This window comes from Telmatherina bonti (genome assembly GCF_933228915.1).
Source record: "Telmatherina bonti genome assembly, chromosome: 7".
Lineage (NCBI taxonomy): Eukaryota > Metazoa > Chordata > Actinopteri > Atheriniformes > Telmatherinidae > Telmatherina > Telmatherina bonti.
The window spans coordinates 19,599,159-19,619,272 of record NC_136625.1 but is presented as its reverse complement, the minus strand read 5'-3'; the positions used below and the strand labels follow the sequence as shown (position 1 = coordinate 19,619,272).

Genomic DNA, 20,114 nt, shown 5'->3' with positions numbered 1-20,114 from the left:
TGGTTAAGTTATAAATGGCAAATCAGAGGACTGCAGGCATTTGTTATTAGCTGCTATATTAAACTGGACAACTTAAATAATAACGTAGTAGCAGCACATTTCTGCACAAAGGAATGAATGTTACAAGGTGTCTGAAAACTATATTTCCAGCTGTTTTAATGTGGATAACTGAACATCTTATGAGGAAACAATGACAACTTACACATAAATTGTGTATATAAATCAATTTTTTGCTTGTGAATTTAGATATACTGTGCTTTATTTTAGTAATAGATAAACATAATCTAATTCTGGGGAGGAAGCAGTCCACTGAATGTCATTTTACTGTATAGGTTAAGCTGCAAAGTGAGCATGTTAAACAATATAAAAGTTATACAACTGTAAAATAGATAGTTTAATTGTTTGCTATACCACACCCACATCCAAGTGAGATTATTGTAGTAATGGTTTTGTTCAAAAGAAAATGCCTACCATAATGGAGGAATTGTGCACAACAGAATCCAGAAAGCAAAAGTGTACTATACATGTACTTAATATGGTTATTATGTTACCTGAAATCTTACAAAAGTCTTTAAAACAAAAGGATTTACCGGCGCTGTAATGTAAAGTACAGCAGACTTGCATGTATTCCCTGAAAGATAGGAGCCAACAGATTGTCCAAAGGTGACTTTTGGTTTCAAATTCAAAAGAAGAATAGCACAGTTTGGTGCCACAAACAAACATTTCCGCCGTGCTTTTTTTTATACCCTTGAAAGACCAGTTTGTCCACATGATGGAATGAATCGTATTACTGTCTCTTTGTGCCACTCTGGGAGAGGAGAGCGAGTGTGCGTGAACTCTGTCCAACAGAGTTTCCAGCACACTAAACCAGTCAAGTTTCAAGTAAGAATTAGGAGTATCTTTTCTTAATACATGTCAAAATAAAAATATCTAAAAACAATTTCTACGAGTTAAAAAAAAAAAAATCTGACTTCAGTAATAACTACTTCTACACAGTGTAAAACTTTCTGTTGACACAATACGGTACGTTTTGTGAGCTTCGCTGACCAGCGTCTGAGGGAATGTACATGACTGGAATGGAGGTCGGTCATTTTGTTAGGTGTGGCTGAACGGGCTTAAAAGCTTCCAGGATGTTGCTGCCTTCTATGAAGACGCATTGAGTTTCTTCACCTTGTTAATTTCCTACAAAAGGAGAAAAAAAAGAAAGAATATTCTACAAGGTTCCACACAAAACTTTTGAAGAAAATGCCGAAAAAACTGGGCATGGCGACGTTTTGTGTGATACGAAATTAAAAAGTGATGTCCCACTCGTACACGTAACTATATACATCTGGAGTAATCTAAATGTGGTCACATCACATCATACCATCAAACTAACTGAACTTTAAAGATACATAAGCCTCATTATCAGGTGTAATACTCTTCACGTTGTGCATCTCTAATAATTTCATGGTGAGGCTTCATAACTATGCCATTGTAGAGTCTAAATGTAAATATTTTCTGATTATTCTTAACAAATTAACTGATCAATTCCTCATATACACACCAACTTTCTCTGTTGCACCTGTGATAATTATCTCTGCTTATTTAGCAGTTTACACCAGCCAAGTGTGCGAAAGCAACAACTTGTCTGAACATGCCTGTATCAAAGTTGTAAATGAAGGCAGGTTAATGCTGAGACCATTCATTAAAGCCTTTCTTTTTTGCAAAGCAACGCGCTTTGATGTGTTTGTTATGGCTTATGATTCACAGCATCTGTCTTCGTTTTGTCACCTTGAATCCTAAAGAGCACCTGCTTTCTGACACTGGCATTAAAAAATTAGCATTATTTTATTTAAAAAAAGAAAAAAAAGAAAAAAGGAAGCTTCTTGTATTAACTTAGTCATTATAAAGCTATTAAGTTAATATTAGGCAGCAGTTTGGCTTGATTATAAATAGTTTCAAGTAGGTAATGACCCAAACAGAAAGTATAGAGCAGCTAACCTCTGCTAAGCTAGGATAATGTAACAAAAATGTTTTCATACTTTTAAAATAATAAAAATTTGGTTTGGTACAAAAAAAGGAAACCATACCTGCTGACAATAACTTCTTTTTGTTTCTAGTCAGCTGATGAGTCAAACTCCAGAGTTTAATTGCAGTGTGAAACTTCATGGTGGTTTATAGAAGGATATTTTATTATAGGATCAAAATAAATCTTTATACTGAGCTATGATTGCACAAGCTCTGTTTGAGGGAGGAATTAAACTGATCTCTTATGTGGCCCTACCACAGCTGAATCTTGTTTATGTGAAGACATTTGTTTACAGCACACACAACGTCACATGTTTAATATCTCATACAAGAACTGTGCTCTGCTAAACTAACTTACCTCCAGAAGAGCCTGTTTTAATTTACCATATGCATCCTCCAAGCTATTGTTGACGATTATGACATCAAACACACCAGCTTCTTTGCCTAGAGGGAAATAAAATCACGCCGTTATTCTTTAAATACCTCTCTAGGTCTCAGCTCTGCACTGATGACAGCAAGCCACGACTACTTACTAAACTCCATGTCCACCATGGCTGCATGTAAACGCTTTTGGAGGCTTTCCTCCGACTCAGTCTTTCTCTCTCTTAAACGTTTTTCCTGAAATGATAAAACCACAGAAACCACTGAGGCATATTTCCAGAATCATTAACAGGACCTCATTGCAAACTCTTGCTTGGTGGACTCAGTGACAAACATTCTCCTCTATGCTCACCAGAACTTCCATAGACGGTGGCTGAATTGAGATGTATATGGGGTTGAGGTCTGTCTTTTTGATATTCTTCACGCCCTGCATGTCAATATCAAGTATACAGATGAGGTTCTTGGCTTGGACAGCTTGCACAGCGGCTTTGCTTGTCCCGTACATGTTTCCAGAAAACTCTGCATTCTCGATGAAATCGCCATTGTCGATGCCTGCCTGCATCTCCTCTCGTGTAACATAATGGTAGTCTGGAAGTAAAATAACGAGTCAGTATCCATATAACTCGACTCAGCTGCTGCAACAGGATGAGATGTGAACGAACAAAGTGAAGTTGCACGATGTACCTCTGCCATTTTCTTCTCCAGGTCGAGGATTTCTTGTTGTATCTGAAAAAGGCAAAAAGAGTCTGCATTACTTTATTTAAATGTAAAGCTGCACCAGTTTGTTCATCTATTTATCACTGACAGAAAACTGCATCATTGTGGATAGGTTATGCACTGGATCAGTAAATATATGATATTGTGCCACCCTCACACTCATTACACTCTTCCAGAAAAAAGGAAATTTGCACAACATTTACTGAAGCATGTGCAAACATAAAACGATATTAGCTTAAAAGGTCAATATTTGGTTTGACCAACTCAACATCCTGACTCTTATGGCCCTTTTCTTATGGCCCACTTGGCTTTTTTTTACCCGTTTCCCGGTACTTTTTTTGTAACTCCTCAGCTGAGGTTCTACGCGAGCTGAGTTGGGTTGTGTGTGATGTAACCAGACTGCATGCCGCTATAACTCAGGGGCCAATCAGAGGTCAGGGTCAGGGAGTGACATCACTGGAAGAGCGACTCAAACACGCAAGTCGTGTACATTACGTGACGAGTAATGGCGCAACAAAGATCTGTGCTGTGGTCCAACACTGAGGTGGAGATGTTTCTTTGTTTGGTTGCTGAGGAAAGGATACAATGGAACTAGATGGAGCGACACGAAATGATAAAAATCTATCAAGAGCTTTCCGACTCAATGGCTACGGGTAGCAAAGCAGTTTTCAGCAGTGTCGAGAGAAGCTGAAAAAGCTCAAAAGTGACTATCGGCAGGTCAAGGATCACATTGGTCAGAGTGGATCCAACAAACGGATACAATTTATGGTCATCAAACGGCGCGCTGCAGATCAAGTAGCAGATTCCCTCTAGGTCGTGTTGTTATAGAGCTTGTCGTGCGAAACACTGACGTCACGGTGATTTCACACAAACCCTCCCATTTTATACCTGGTACTAAATTGTAATAGAAAAGAAACAGGACCAAGCTGAGACCAATTGAGGTGAGGTAAGTTGAGACAAATGATACTAATGGAAAAGAGGCATCAGACAAGCTCTCCTGTCATTTGTTTAAGGAGTCTCGGGGATTGGACATTTCAAAGCTCTTCTTTAGAGGCTGACTTGTTTCCGTTCTGTCGAGATGATCCCATTCTCCTTCAGTAATAATGTGGTCAAAGTTCTGTGAAGGAATCACCTTTCAATCAGACACCCATTATCAATCCACTTCCTGTCTCATTTGGCATCCTGCTGTTTTTCTTCAGTTTCTCGTTGTTTTAACGAACTTCTCAAAACAACCAGACACTGTTCAGCTGCTGTAGATTGTTTTATCAGCCTGCCACTGGTTCTTTTAGCCCCCTCTTATCAACTTTCCTCTTAAAGAACTTTTCAACAAATAGCTCTTTGGAAATTATCCTGTTTGTGCAAAAATACTATTTGTCAGACTGTTATTTTGGATACAACCAAAGTAATGGAAACAGATTATGTGTCTTTGCCACAGTGTACTCACAACAGAGACTAAAGATGTTCTTTGCCATTGTTACTGGTATGTGTTGACATACCATTTCATCCTTTGACTTAGTTGCCCTTTTATGCTTGAATGACTCATAGGTATGTGTTAATTGGCTTGACATAAAACCACATTCTTTTGAAAATTGCCAAGCACAATGCTGAAACTGAAAATGAGTGGGAAAGCACTAAGAAAATCTTAAATGGACTGTCAGAGAGACTGGGGACTAACAGGTAAGACCACCAGTTACAAGCGGCTTGGATGTCAACACAGAACTAAATATACATCTTACAAACTATTGGTATTTTAAATGTTATTTTAAAAAAAACATTTTACAGATTAACTGTTTCATCAAGGCAAAGTAAAAAATTAATAATAAATTATGAAACTTTAAAATTTATGATAATAAATACTGACAAAAGAGGTCATAATTTATCTATATATTGTAGAGGATATAGTGTGGCACACTTACGAGACACGCTGAAACCAAAGACACTGTTGTATTCTTCCAGAAGCCTCTTGAGCAGGGTGCTTTTTCCTGCCCCCGACGGGCCACTGAATACCACAGGCCTGGGTCCAGCCATAGCTGAAAGAGAAATATCATAGTTCACTATATGAAACAAGTGGCTGAGGTAGGAGGAATGCCACATCATCACTGGAATCTTACACAAGTTACCACAGAAGCAAAGAATAGAGTAGATGTAAACATGACAATAAAAAAATGGCCGTTTTAACAACACAAACAAGTAATACTCCAGATGAAGAAGCAGCAAAAGGAGAAAACCCAGCAGTTCATCTCTCATGCGCACAAGCTGCAAAGTCACCATGGAGCTGTTGTGGAACAAATTCAGTCACTAATTACAGTCTTACTCTTCCTGTAGTAGCAGAAAGGAGTAGAACTACAGGATGCTAAGAGCAAAACACATTTTTCTTTAAAAAAAACAACAAAAAAAAACTAAATACATTCAAGTACACAAAATACACTTTCAAGTAAAATACAGCTGACAACTCCCTAAAGCTAAATTAAACAACCATAAATACTTGAAAAGGTTCTGTGTCATCTTTCTAATTCTGCTTTCAACATTTATTTTACTCACAGAAAATGTGAACTAGGCTGCTCAAGCAGACAGAAAGTCAGGATGGTGGTGTTTCACTTTATCCTTCTTCAAAACACACCGAGCTCAGACGACACAAGGAAATAAAGTGAACAGGGAGGGTATGAATGTGTGTTAAAAAGCTCGAGTGGATATGAAAGCAGTTGGTCTGGGGAGTGGAGAGAGTCAGAAGGCGGGGTTACTTCTACTCTCCAGTCACTGTTTGTTTGTTTTGCTTTTGGTTTGGTTTAGCTACAGGGAAGAGCTAAAACAGACCCTTATCATAGCTAAGAATCCCATTTGGTAAACCACAATTATGTATCTAACCAGTTGGCAAGTCCAAACATGAAAACCAATAAGTAATCCATTAGACATAGTGACATGCAACAGATTACAAAGAAAGAAAATTAGTAATTGAACTATGTTGAAATGTCCCGAAGCAAGTGACAGAACTCCACTTGTTCCAATACAGTCGTTAGGAAGTGTGTGATAAAGAAAAACACCATGTAGCCTTTAGTACTGTAGAGAAGGAATTAGGTAAATGGGTGTGTGAATGGGTGACCAGGAATACTCTGAAGTGCCAACAACACTACAGAAGTGCTATGTAAATTATATCTGTTGACAATTTATGTAAAACTGCTTCGGGTTTGTGAAACAAAAGGACTCCAACTGAGACTTTCAACTCTCCACACCCCCACACTGAATAACTAAGTCCAAAACAATGCTTCTTGCATAGTTACAAACCAGACATATAGAAAACTATTTATGAGTATTACTAGTACTGAAAATAATCAAAGATAAAAAAAAAAAGATAAAAAAAAAATCAAATAAACAAACATGCTGTTCTTCTGGAATTTCTTGAAAAACAAGTTACAAATCACAAACCAAAAACTCCAGAAACTTTCAGACAATCAGAAAGGATCCACCTTTCCTGCTGAAGAGTGAGCTGCATGCCAGGAAATGAGAGCCATGTGAGATAACAAGAATCGTGGGCTGACACTCATTGAAAGCCACATGCTTGAATTCAACCATGCACACTAAACCTCATGTGATCGATATTTGACTGAAGAAAATTTTGTGTCATGTGAAATCTATCAAAATTTATAAGACAGGTCAGGGCTGAAACAGTGATTCAATGAAAGAGAAAGAAAAAAATAGCTGCTAGTATTTTGGTTCAAGGTGTTTTTTTTCACCTTAGTGTCATTACTGTTTTAAGACTGAATGTAACAACAAATCAGTGACATTGTTAACTCAAATTACCCTGAAAACCAAGGCGACATAATGGTCACGGGATATTCAATTAGCTCCCATCTTTTCCAGGCAAACCGTGTGAGCTACACATTCACACTCATGTAACTCATCTCGATCCAACACGTTATACATGAAATATTGTTCATTTTCATAAGTGTAGATAATATTTTAGTAGATTTATCAGACTAATGCAGATTGTGCGTCGCAAAGTGCCCTTTGACTTAGAGTTAGGAGCAATAAAGTGCCATGATTTGCACAAATATGCTGACTTAAATGTTTTGAAGGTATAAGCAGAACTGGCAGAGGACAGAAATGTAAAGATTTTAAGGAAGACATCTTATATCCACATTGGATTTTTGGGAATCGGCGAGTAAAATAAAGATTCTAAATGTTTCTATTTAAATCATTTAACTATGGTACAGATTTTTGTCGTGAATAGTTATAAATATTTGATTGTTATATACAAAAAAACCTTATATTTTCTTATTTATACAGGTGCAGTGTAAATAACAGTGTAACAGCAAGCATTAATATCATTAGATACTACTTGGTGCTCTATACATATTGCCTATGTCGAATGCCATAGCTCCCATCCACAAGAAACCTCGATCAAAAAGTTAGATTGCATGAACGCAACACCATCTTTTGCTGCAGGGCAGGGGCAACAATCTGACTCCAGAAATGAATGGCAGCCCCAGAACACCGTGATACAACAAACATTTACAAGTGAAAGAAGGTAAAGACACACATCCTCATTCCTACCTGAAAAAAGCCTGGCAAAAATTCTCATGTACATCAGAAGTGAGGTTAATCCAATCCTTTTAGACCGTCTCCGGGGGATTTTCTCCCTCCACTGCTCTGCGTTTTTGCTGTGAGAGCCATTAGAGAAAACTGTCCTGCCTACGTCATCACTGCGGGCCAAAACAACGACACGTTACGTTCAAGACTGTGGAGAATGCGCGCGACAAAACACCGACAAAAGGAAGTCTTATTAGCATTAGCTAACTGAATTGTCAACAAAACTGGGGCACACTTATTATTTTTTATAATAACTGCCTAGTAGATACAGCATATTTCTTTCTTGGGACAAATACATGTACACGACGAGGCACATTTATAGATTTAATGCTACTACTAGAAATTCAGCTAAACAAGATAGCCTAGCTTGAACTCATTGCTGTCATTACCAACAAAGTCTCTTATCGATACATCGATAAATAGCCGGCAACATTACTATCTAAAGCAGACAGCACCACCAGGAAAAACGTTGTTTTTGTCAACACTGGGAAGTTAGACTTGCAGCAGAACTCCCCGGATGAACGTGTGTTCAAGGCCTGGCCAATCACGCTGCTCGCGTGGCTGAAGTTAGCTGCATGCGCTAACAGTGCGTCGATTTAGCCTTATCTCCAACTTAACAAACATGTTTGGGTCTTCGAGATCTGGGGGCGTGCGAGGGGGCCAAGATCAGTTCAACTGGAATGACGTGAAAGTCGATAAGCACAGAGAAAATTATCTTGGTAAGTGAAAGCACTTGAAGTAATGTCCGCTATCAGAGCTAATCAGAGTGAGCAAGCAGCAAAACCAGTTCCTCGGAACGGCTATCTAATCAAACTTCGACCCGTGCACCTGTTTCATACCTTTTGATGTGGAGTTCCTCATCACACAAATTATGGATGGTTTTATTGGCTTATTATTTGTTACGTTTCCCACCCTTCCTTCTGCTGGTTCCCACTTTCATTGCCTCTTCTCTAGACAGACACGCGTAGCCTCTCTGCTATTCGTGCCCCACTCCTGCCAGCAAGTCAGCATGCCAAACCAGTAGAAGCTACGTAGCAGCCAGTACAGATGTGACATAGGTTAAAAATTAGCATGACACAATTTACTAGGTCCGTTATATTTTGGGGATTCGTTTGAGTAAAGAGGTGTTGTGGTATACATTATAGATAGGAGAACCAGTTGTTTATGTTCCTGCAGCAGCAAAGTTTAAAATGTCAAGTTTGATCATCACGTGACTCAAGCTACCAAAAGTAATCCAAGCTACCCAGAAGTCCCTGGTGCAAGTAATTTGCAAAGCTATCTATTGCAATACAATAGATTTTTATGTTTTAGAATCCAAACAACACATTTTCTTATTAAATTAGTAGTAATTTGCATTCATTATATGAGGAGGAATCTGGAGACTGGATTAAGCTAGGCTGACACTTAAATACGAATAAAATACGACTTAGATCAAATAAGACACTTTGATAAAATAAGACTTAATCTGAGAAATTTAAATGTCTAAGTAACCTATGTTTTGGCACAAATGTTTATAGAACATATTTATTAATTAGAAAACAGTCACTAGTCAGAGCAAATAAAATACTTATACCATTAAACAAATTATGATTAATTAATAGCTTGCCCTCACAATGTTAGTAGAAAAAAAAAACCCTGTTTTTTAGCATTTGAAATGAAAGATTTCTGGGTTTTGTTTTTTTTTTTGTTTTTGTTTTGTTGCATTTGGCTAAAATTTTCTTTTCTTTCACAGAAAACTGCTAAATACAGGACTTAGATTGTAAAACATACTTTTATTTATTTATTTATTTTATTGAAAACGCAACTGTTACCAGATGAACTCTATTAACTTATTGTTTTTGCCTCAGATCGTAACTAATATGTTTGCTGACAAAGTTTTTTACTGGCTGGTGGTTTCAACAAAACCTAAAAACTGTATCGTTCTTGGCAAAACCATAACCTGGGAAAATGTCGGAACACACTTTCTTTGTTTTAATTAATGCTTAAGTAATTAAAATTTAACTATCGACATGTCAATTAAAAGCTGTAAAGAACCACAATGGGTTTTTTTTCTCAAATATTTATTATACAGCAAAAAGAATGGACTGGTTGTAATCGATAAGACATTGTATTCAGAAAATAACGTTCAGGAAGAAACTTTTAAAGATGTACATCTCTTTAAAGTCATAACGTTTTTTTGTTAGGCTTTAGTCTTTCTTGACCAACACATTTTGTCTGTGTTGTTTTCAGGAAACTCTTTGATGGCACCAGTAGGACGTTGGCAGAAAGGAAAGGATCTCACCTGGTATGCGAAAGACAAAAAAGGTGGCGCTGCTTTTACAAAAAATGATGAACTCGCTGCCGTTAAGGCAGCAGAAGAAGAGGCAATGATGGCTGCCCTGTATGTACACCTTCCCATAAGTGTATTTTTTATGGCATTACAAGATTAAGGCATCAAATAATCTCTTTACCTTCCCTATTCTTGATATAGAGGACACAAAAATATAAAGAGACAGCCAACTGGTCTGACCAAGGAGGTATGTAACTTAGCTGGTAAATATCTTTGAAAATCTCCCACTATTAAAATTGCAGAATGATTTGACTTTTTTTTTTAATTTGTCAGGACCTTGTAGAGGTTTGCAGAAGGGAAGAAGCTGATGGTGAAGAGAGAAATGTGGATCGTATATCAGGCTTGGGCAGCTCCAGGTTATTAAACTAATGTCTTATATAATATATTTCAACTTTGACTCAAAACAACCTAAATCAACAGATTAAAATGAAGTCGACCTGGAAAAATAATTGAACTTGAACTCTAAAGCACCTATACTGTTAATGGACATAATTTATAAATTAAAATATTTATAAAAATCATTGTAAAAATATTCCTTTCACTCTGTCATTTTAACACTGATATATGTTAACATAGTCATCTAAATGAAGTGAAGCAACCATATCTGGTACTCCTGAATGCTGGTTTTTACATTTTAGTTTAGTCATTCAGTAATGTAACGTTTTAGAAATAAGAATATCCACCAATTAAAAAATTTCAGTTTATTAAGGTCTTGTGAATGATTTTTGTGAGGGTAACCCGGTTTCAGGGTAACAGCATCTGAAAATTCATGTGAAAGCAGTGAAGTGAAAAGAAATTGTGCAGACATTGATGCAAGAGCTTCTAATCTTAATTCACTGATTGTTAAGTGCTTCTTTTTAATCTTTCCATTTTCAGTGTAGGATCAAGACGGATTATTCTATCCCAGAAAGAAAAAGAGGTGGCTAAAATGGGACTGCCTGTTTTTACTGTAAGTTTTGTGCCTTATCAGCTGTTAGATATTGTAGATTTAAGAGTATGTTTAATGCGGATATTAATAATACAGATGCACAGTATTTTTTGTGTGTAAATAGCAGATCATGCAAACTTGTGCTTTAAAAAAAGCAGGACTGTCTGTTTGATTGTGACCAAATATTTAATTGGATCTCTTAACTCAATGCAAATATTAAAGTATAATATTAATATAAGTAAATATTGCTTTCTATTCAGCACCATAAGACAGAGGGTCGTCCAGAAACATCTGCAACTTTACCATCTGAGAGTGTTGAAAAACAAGAGGGGGAGCAAAGGTGATCATGCATGACCTTAGTTGTATTCTGCGTGATGCTTCTAACAGATAAACATTCACGTGAGATGATATCTTTCTTTTGCTGACTTATAACTTTTGCTGCTTTTGCATTTTTCTCTTTAGGCACGAAACCAAAAAGGAAAAGAAAGAGAAAAAGAGCAAAAAGGAGAAAAAGAAGAACGAAAAAAAGAAGAAAAGGAAGAGGAGAGATTCATCCTCCTCTGAGTCAGATGACGACATAAAGAAGTTAGCTTTCTTATTAACCTGAAAACTTTTTTTTTCCCCCCCAAAAGCATTTACCTAAACTTATTGAAGTGGTTGTGGAAGAAAATGGTTTTAAAGCCAAAGTTTTAACATTCAAATTGGAGAAAGTGTTGAGGAACTGAGCTTTTTCATTTCCAGGGCTTAACTTTCAATCAACCAGACAAGCAGTTGTGGGTTATTATTATTATTTCATAGTTTCTCTTATCTGTTCAACATGTAAAAGATTTACAGTCGGCTCCAGCTGCATGTAAGCAGAAGGTGATGCTGTGAAGTCGAAATGGTGTCAACCGAGTTCACAAAACAAATTAAACAAGTCATATTTAGGCTGCAGACATAAGACAAAATCATCAAGATGCAGGAACATTGGGAGTATCTACAGTTTGTAGAAAAAAAAGGAACAATAAACATGGCAGCATAAATGCAAATCAGTGTGTCACCACTAGAGGGTGCTAAGACACAATTTTACACACAACTCCAGATAAATTACTGTGTCAATGTGATGTACTTAAATAATTTGGGATTTGTCCTGCGTATATGAGAAGAATGAGAGACAGACTGGATAATGTGCTGTTGTTTGGTTTTGAAAGAAGGAAGATTGAAAAATGTATTTTAAGCCCACTTAGCACACAGCTTGATGGCTATACACAGGTGTACTCGTAAGGTTTTGAAACAAAACTTTATAAAGTTACATGCCCATACAGCAACCTGTTAGTATTTACTGCATATGTCACCATAAAGTTCATGGTGGCAGCTTCTCTCAGCTCCACCACACCCCACTTATTGACTGCTTCCTTTTACTTTTCAGACACAAAAAGGAGCACCATCATCATAATCCATCATACCATAGTCAGAGTGGAGCCAGACCCCATGACAGCCATTCAAGGGGGGGAGCAAAGGCCGAGCGGCAGCCTTCCCGCCCCCATCAACGAGAGCAAAGGCATGACAGAGACTCCTCTGATGGGGGGTCTCCTGCTCGTAGTAACCCCGCCATCCACAAGAAGGCCCCTGCTGGTGCCACACAAAGCCGCAGGCGGCGCCACGACACAGATTCGGACGACTAATGCTCCCCCCATCAATTCAGACCTGCATAAAGCAGACAGAGGACTCCACTGCGGCCTGACCAGCCACGATGGCCTCAAGTGCCCAGGACAGCCAGGCAGACTGCAGATGGAGAGAAGGCAGTGGGACAGATTTTAGGGTCACATTTCAACTGACTCACTCAATAAATGTGATTTGATAGTAACACTGGTGTATTTTGTCTTGTTGTATGATTAAATCTAAAACTGTCACCTTCATCATGTGAAATATTTTAGCAAATGGATGGCTTTTATTAATCTGACACTAACAGCCTTCTTAAGAGTTTGTCAGAAAAAAAATGTTTGAGTTTTTATTGAAAAACACCCCGAAGATGCTACTTGGATCCTTTTTTCATCTTTGCACATACTCAATCCCACTGTGCCCCTTGCACTTCCCACCACCTCAGGTCATTTTCTTTTCTCAGTCACGCTAGCTCTCCTTAATCCCTCATCAGTCTAGGTTCAGCTCCCTGACTGCCATGATACCATTGGAATGCTCTCCACTGGTCGTAATAAGGGTGCAGTGTTTGCATTTGCCTTGAATTGGTCTGAAAGAGGGGATTCCCCAGGCTGGCACCTGGGGGGTAACACAGAAAAGCGCAAACCATTCAGAAGAGCGCAAAACACCAGACTGCTGCTTTTTTTATATGGCCGGGTACTATTAGACTGCCACACACAAACCAAGCTGATGAAGCAGCAGGGGTGGAGGTCAGACAAAGCCACTTTATGAGGTGCCCAAGACTTAAACTACTTCAGCATCTGCCACTACCATACTCTCCTGCCATGTTTTATAGGCTTGGCTGCATTAACCATAGTACCCTAATCAACCTGAAGGAATGCTGTCCTTACCACCCTTACACAAAGTGAAGCAGAGAGCACTCCACACATAACTGCTTTGACCTCTGTACTGGATGGTTTCACCACCTTAGAGTATCATTTCCACCTGGGTCACTGAGAATGTTTAGTCACACTGAAAAGGGTTTATTTCTGTGCTTTCTTCTAATCACTCCTCCCAAATGATGCAATTTCTGGGGATTATCAATTTCTTTCTGAAAAGCTAAACATTTTTTGATGAACCATATTAACCAATATTTTTCAAATTGTGGTAAAGTTGGACCAATCAGCCAAACAAAAATAACTGGTTTTAGACTTAAAGACTTTGAAATGTCACATAAAACTTTAAAGTGGAGGGAAGAAGTTTGCAACTTGGGGAAAAAAAAAAAAAAAACAGAAAAACAATTGTAATGCAGTGAACACAAAAACTAGATCTCAAAACATTTTGTATCCAATCACTTTAATTGCAGTGTCATTCCCCCCCGAAAACACACAAATCAAAAAACTTTACACAAAACAATGGCAAACGTAAGTTTAATGCAACATACAGGCAACTCTAAATCAAAAATGTTTAAATTCACCAGCAACAAATAACACCCACACCTTTTAGGCATAAATCTTGGAAAAGTAGAGGCAACGTAGTTTGGATACAAAGGCATTAGAATGGCCTGATGCTGATACCATAGATGATGGCACTTAAAGATGCATAAATTTTGGTATTGCTATCAAGATGCTATTTCCCACATTGAGTTGAATAAAGTAAGTTAGATATTGCTTAGAGCTTTGAGCTAAATTAATAGACAGCTCCTTACAGTTACCTCTCACAGTACACACACAAAGAAAACAGTGTAAAGCTACAGAAATAAGTACTCAGTGGGGTAATGGTTCCTCTGCTGCCTAATCATGTGAAAACCCAGAAGATACATGCCCACAAAGACCAACAGACCACACCATGGGAGTATTGCCAAGGCAACAAATGATCAACCTGAGGCTTGAAAACACAGGAAACAAAAAAATCCAATTCACTGCCCTCCCAACTGCAGTAGACCAGGTAAGTGTGCGATCACTGCGGCATTTCTATTCATGGCAACATATTTTATAACAAAGGCTGATAAAGTGTTTACAGACAGGAGTGATGTCAGTACAGACAATTAAACCCAGTGCTTTAAATAGACATTTTAGGGTTGTTACATGTAGTTAATGGTAAGTCACTCTAGTAGTGCATCAGTGTATAATTCAGTTTATTTTTTAAAGAAAAGCCCCTCAAATATCAATCTCTAAGGTACATGACCAGAAAAGTCATTGGATTGGAGGTCCTGGGGCAAAAACGTGCTGGTAAATTGTGTTCCTCCCTTTTCTTTACTCAATGCACACATGGCTGTTGGACAGCCAGGAAGAGAAGAATCATGACAGAATTTGACAGAGTGCAATAAAAAAAAGCCCAATTACCAAATTTATTTACAGTTACATAAAAAAAGAAAGCATAATAAGAAAAGCTTTACAAGTATAGGTTACCCCAACTACTGGCCTGTATCTGTGTGATCAAAACTAAGGTGAGGGCAGCTTCTGGTATGGGGTAACTCGATTTACCTTAAGTGTAAGAGCAAGATTTGGGTGCAGCAGATTAGTTTTTGAAATGTTCTGATTATTAATGGTTTTTGAGCTGATTAGACAGCCAATCAAGTCCTTCATAGAGACCATCTCCAGTGGTGGCACAGGTTGCTTGGATGTACCAGTTTCTGTTACGCAGTGAGTGAAGATTCATCTTGTCTGTAAGTTCTGCTGCATTCATAGCATTTGGGAGGTCCTACAAAGAAGAAGAAATAATTAGAATTTAGACACAGCTTTAGGAAAAATTTACAGGATACTGAGAAGAAAAAAAAAAAGAAAAGACAAACTGGCATAAACTTTTTTTTTTTTTAAATCCATTTTTAAGATTTGAATCACTCACTTGTTTGTTGGCAAACACTAATAGCACAGCGTCACGCAGCTCGTCCTCTGCCAGCATTCTCAAGAGCTCCTCACGGGCCTCAGCACATCGCTCTCTGTCATTGCTGTCCACAACAAAGATAAGACCTGGAGCAAGTGACAAAGAAATACATGAATACAAAACGAAAATAGAATGCATTGGAAATATCTGAAGGCTTATTTAGTTTCATGAAAATGTAAAGAGAGAAAAATTACCCTGTGTGTTCTGAAAGTAGTGACGCCACAGTGGTCGGATTTTGTCTTGACCACCAACATCCCACACCGTGAAACTGATGTTCTTGTACTCTACAGTCTCTACATTAAAGCCTGAGGGGAAAACATTGATAAATAAACTTTAAATTCAACATAATATGGACTAAAAAGGATGATGTTTAAATAACTCACCTATTGTGGGAATGGTAGTCACAATCTCTCCAAGTTTAAGCTTGTACAAAATGGTGGTCTTTCCTGCAGCATCCAGACCTACCATGAGTATCCTCATCTCCTTTTTCCCAAACATTTTAAAGAGCCCTGCAAACATATTCCCCATGATGGCTGGTGATGGAACCCCTTTTAGACAAGAAAAGTAGAATAAACCTGTGGAGAAACCAAAACTGTTAATGTCAAAACTAAAATGTATTACTTGATATAAGTGGAGCTAAAAGGACTAATCGATTTGTTCATGGACCCCCCAAAAAAGTTGCTGTTTTAAGTAATTCTTAAAAAATCCAATCTAATGAAATCAACCAAATAAAGTACTTGTTTGTCTTCATTTCAAACACAATACACACAAAAGAAACTCAGGGTTGCAGGGGCGGTGGAGCTTGTACCAGCCACTACTAGACAAAAAGTGGGGTATACTAAGGATGGACTGCCATAGCGTGGCATGGCACTATGCATATACAAAAAGTGATTAAAGTGTCACATGCTAGCTGAATATCTAATCACTACAAAAATATCCTCTAGGCCCTTGAACAAAAGAAAAAATACACGCATTCACTTAATTTCATGCCTCAATAGTTTAGTTTTCTCATCTGTAGTCCAGAAGAAACTATCAGCTGGAGTTATTTTCTTTTAAAAACTTTCTATACAAAAGAAACATGTGCACAGATCCAGACATTTGAAAAAGTACAATTTATATGGTCATACCTAAATATTCAGACGAATGGCAAAAGGTTCGAAAGAAAAAGAAAAAAACATGATGGTTATAGTCAAAGTTATGTTCAAACATACGTTTCTCCTGACCAGGTTTACTGAGAAGATAGCTTAGCCTTTATCTACGGTGAAAGATTAGCCTAAGAAAAACTTCATGACTACAATGCATTTCCACCAGTGTTTTTTCATTATCTCTATTTGTTTGATATATTTCTTCTATTTAATGTAAGTGTATTGCAGACCATACAAACTGCATTGCTATTAAAATACATCAAACGGAAAGGTGAGTAACATAGCTGAGAACCAGCTTAAGTAAGGTGAACACAAATTCACATAATATCGACGCAATGCCAACAACACATACTATGAACCTTAAAATATCTTTACCTTTAACATTTTTTATTAAATGATTTCACAGATGAATATGCAAAGTGGTTGCTGGTCTAAAGGAATATGACACTGCTTACTGGGTTGCTCACAGTTGCTCAAGTAAAGTAAACAAACCTACGTTAGCTTGATGTTTTGCAATGCTACTAATCGCAAGACGAAGTTAAACTTTGAAAACATTTAAACAAATGGTTTTACATTTAGCGCACAAATCAAAACATTGATGATTTCATGAAATAAAACTTAAAAGGCGTGTAAACTAAAAGAATAGGGAAATGAAATACTGGGAAAGTAAAGCTTCGCCAGTAGAGACAGGCTGGCTTACAGCTAAATATTAGCAAAGAAAAACCATCCTCTTTATCGCATCATGTGACTGCAGCCACGCACACAAAGCGAATTTGCTGGTTGAATAGACGAGTTTTTGTTTGACTATAACACATTACAGAAGCTAGCAAAAATAAAAGCCTACTTTGTTAAAGTTTCCCACTTACTAGGTCGGTGTTTCTCTCCGTCAAGGCGTTTCCTTCTCCACAGGAAAATGGCGACAATTTGACACGTCAGAGCTTCCAGTATAACTTCCGCGAACACAAACCTTGATGAGTCGCCCCCTGTGGTTGAATGAAGAATTACATGCACTACCGATATTCTTGCTATTCATAATTCATTCATTCATTCATTCATTCATTGTCCTAACCGCTTTGTCCTGGGAAGCTGGAGTCTGTCCCAGCAGTCTTTGGGCGAGACACCCTGGACAGATCGCCAGTCCATCGCAGGGTGTTATTTATAATACTTTATAAACAAACATAAGTAGGCTATTGTAGCCTTTTCATATTGTTTTATCGTTGATGATGAAATAATATCTTAAACCTTTACCATACATGACTTTGCACATTTGAATGCCACATATATCTAATGAAACAGCACATTTTACCTATTTAGAATATGTTCTGTACTAATAATGCAAACCAGAATTTGTTGGGATATTTGAAAATTTGTCCACATTGTTCACATTGTTCATATTTCACTAATTTTCTAAATGTCCTTAGATAATAAATGAAAGACGGACAGATAAATTTTCCCAAGTTTTCCAAATGAGTTAAGACCTGGGTTATCAAGATATTCATAACAGATTGAATGATTTGCAAATGCTTTTTTCTTGATATCTAAAATTATACAGTGTGACAAAAGTTGTAACAGTGCTAATTTTCTAACTATTTAAAACTGGGCTTAAAAAGCACAAGTAAAAATCTGGTGGAATGATAATGAATAATTTTTTCAAGAACAAAAACTCAATAAAATGACTAGCTGTAAAACCATTATCCTAGAGAGGTTGAATCTTTTGGAAGAAAAGCTAGAGTTTCTGTCTGTTTTTGCATTATTCTCTTAAGACTGTTGTTAACACTAATTTACAATTTGAAAAAAACAAAAGAACCCACAGACTTACAGTGTGCTCTAATATTTAAGGCTCCATGCAGCCTACAGGCTACACGAAGACCTAGAAACTGCATAGTTTCAAAAACACTCATAAAAGCTATAGTTAATGATCACAGTTTGTTGTTGTTGTTTGTTGTTGTCCACTAAAACAGTTAAAACTCAGCAATGCCAAACCAGATTTTGCAAAAGCCTTGAGTTACAGAATTGCTCTTTGATAAAAGTCCATAATAAAATGGTTTGTCTTCAGTCTGTGATGAACCTTTACTGGAATATTTTAGTCCAAAGTAAAATAAAAGATACAACTAATGGGCATCTAAACTTTTCAGCTGAATCCTAAGAAAAGAAGAAAAAATTATTTACATCTCATCTTCTACCATTTCTAACCTGATAGTGTGTAGACTATCATTGTGAACTTTTTTCTGTTTTCACACTCAGAAACTTCCACGTTGTTTTAATCCACAACTAAAATTTAGAGGAAAAGTCTAAATATGTAATTGTTTGAACAGCTGAATTTCAGCAAGGGTCAACTATGCCTGATAACCCCAGCAGAGGGGGCAACAGGAGGACACAAGACTAGAGTAGAAGAGGTTGGGGGGGGGGGGGGGGGGGGGGGGGGGTGAAGGACCATACAGTGAGGGCTGATGATGCCATCTCACTCCACTACCATAATCTGTGTTTTTTTCCGCATGGTAGCAAGTACTTGTTTCTTTCGGATTCACACATTTGACTTATTCTGCAAAGTTATATTGTCTTTTGAAATAAAATTTCAGTGTTTTATGAGAAATGATTGAATGTTTTCAATCAAAGCTGCAATCACAAAAATGCTACTTTAAATGCATGTTAATTTCTCCTTTTTCCATTTAGACACACAGCATGTTGTGAAAAAGTTCTCAATTAAACTGTGTGATTTAGAAAATTTGCTGCTGAATGGAAGAAAGTAGAATAGCATGAATCAAGATTGCATTGCTTTAAATACACAAATACTCACATGTCAGTTTGGTTATCTCTTTTAACTTAGATTATTTTAGTTGGTGTGCAGTTATGCGCCGAAATATTTCAAATTTGTAGTTTTTGTAATACTGTGAATTTACAGCTGTATTATAATTAGAGAATTAAAGCTGACTTCCAGCTTTAATTTTGGGATATTCACATCCAAACCTGAAGGAAGAGTAAAATCTCACTGAAATATGATTAGACTGGCACAACCATTTGTAATTTCTTTTTCTTTTTATTACGCTATGACGACAACAAATAGCAATACACTCTGTAATTCACCATGAAGCCTTTTTAGCACATCATTTGTTTTCCCCCTTCTCTTTGTATGCAACAGTATCAAGAATGTGCATCTCTAATGTTTTTTTTTTAATTAAGTCTTTTTTTTTTGTTGTTTGATTCATATTTAAACCTTTTTTGAGGTTCCAAGCGAAAACTTTAAATTCCTGCCACACTTTCAATTTCCAGACAGCTTTCAATTAAAATAAATAAATAAATAAATACATCAGCCCCACAGATTCTTACATTGGCTTTGGTTTCATTGTGGAAAAAAAACCCATTATATCCATTTGTCATGTTAACATATCTTAAAGTAAGCAGCATTTCAAGGCCATTGTTGCATTCTTTGTTATAAAACATTCCACACATCCTCCATTGGGGACAGACAACTTCAGCACATTTCTATCAGGATCCACCCAAGATGCCTTTGAGT

At 37.2% G+C, this 20,114-nt stretch overlaps 3 protein-coding genes across 3 annotated transcripts; 1 reads left to right on the top strand and 2 right to left on the bottom strand.

The window, feature by feature from the left end:
- Window positions 1-8: 8 nt before the first annotated feature.
- guk1a (guanylate kinase 1a) lies at window positions 9-8,627 on the bottom strand. Its single transcript, XM_079244015.1, has 7 exons — window positions 8,535-8,627; window positions 5,025-5,138; window positions 3,076-3,117; window positions 2,744-2,979; window positions 2,544-2,628; window positions 2,369-2,454; window positions 9-1,182 (listed from the first exon to the last, which is right to left on the bottom strand). The coding sequence occupies exons 1-7, from the start codon at window positions 8,554-8,556 to the stop codon at window positions 1,144-1,146; spliced, it is 624 nt and encodes a 207-aa protein (XP_079100141.1). The 5' UTR covers window positions 8,557-8,627; the 3' UTR covers window positions 9-1,143.
- cUnh1orf35 (chromosome Un C1orf35 homolog) lies at window positions 7,860-12,768 on the top strand. The gene is made up of 8 exons (XM_079244014.1): window positions 7,860-8,414; window positions 9,925-10,075; window positions 10,166-10,211; window positions 10,298-10,380; window positions 10,901-10,973; window positions 11,213-11,292; window positions 11,415-11,537; window positions 12,361-12,768. Exons 1-8 carry the CDS (start codon window positions 8,318-8,320, stop codon window positions 12,614-12,616), a joined length of 909 nt encoding a protein of 302 aa, XP_079100140.1. The 5' UTR covers window positions 7,860-8,317; the 3' UTR covers window positions 12,617-12,768.
- A 1,147-nt stretch (window positions 12,769-13,915) lies between these two features.
- On the bottom strand, window positions 13,916-17,515 carry arf1 (ADP-ribosylation factor 1). Its single transcript, XM_079243589.1, has 5 exons — window positions 17,467-17,515; window positions 15,839-16,030; window positions 15,650-15,760; window positions 15,417-15,541; window positions 13,916-15,272 (listed from the first exon to the last, which is right to left on the bottom strand). Exons 2-5 carry the CDS (start codon window positions 15,981-15,983, stop codon window positions 15,114-15,116), a joined length of 540 nt encoding a protein of 179 aa, XP_079099715.1. The 5' UTR covers window positions 15,984-16,030; window positions 17,467-17,515; the 3' UTR covers window positions 13,916-15,113.
- Between the last annotated feature and the right edge of the window lie 2,599 nt (window positions 17,516-20,114).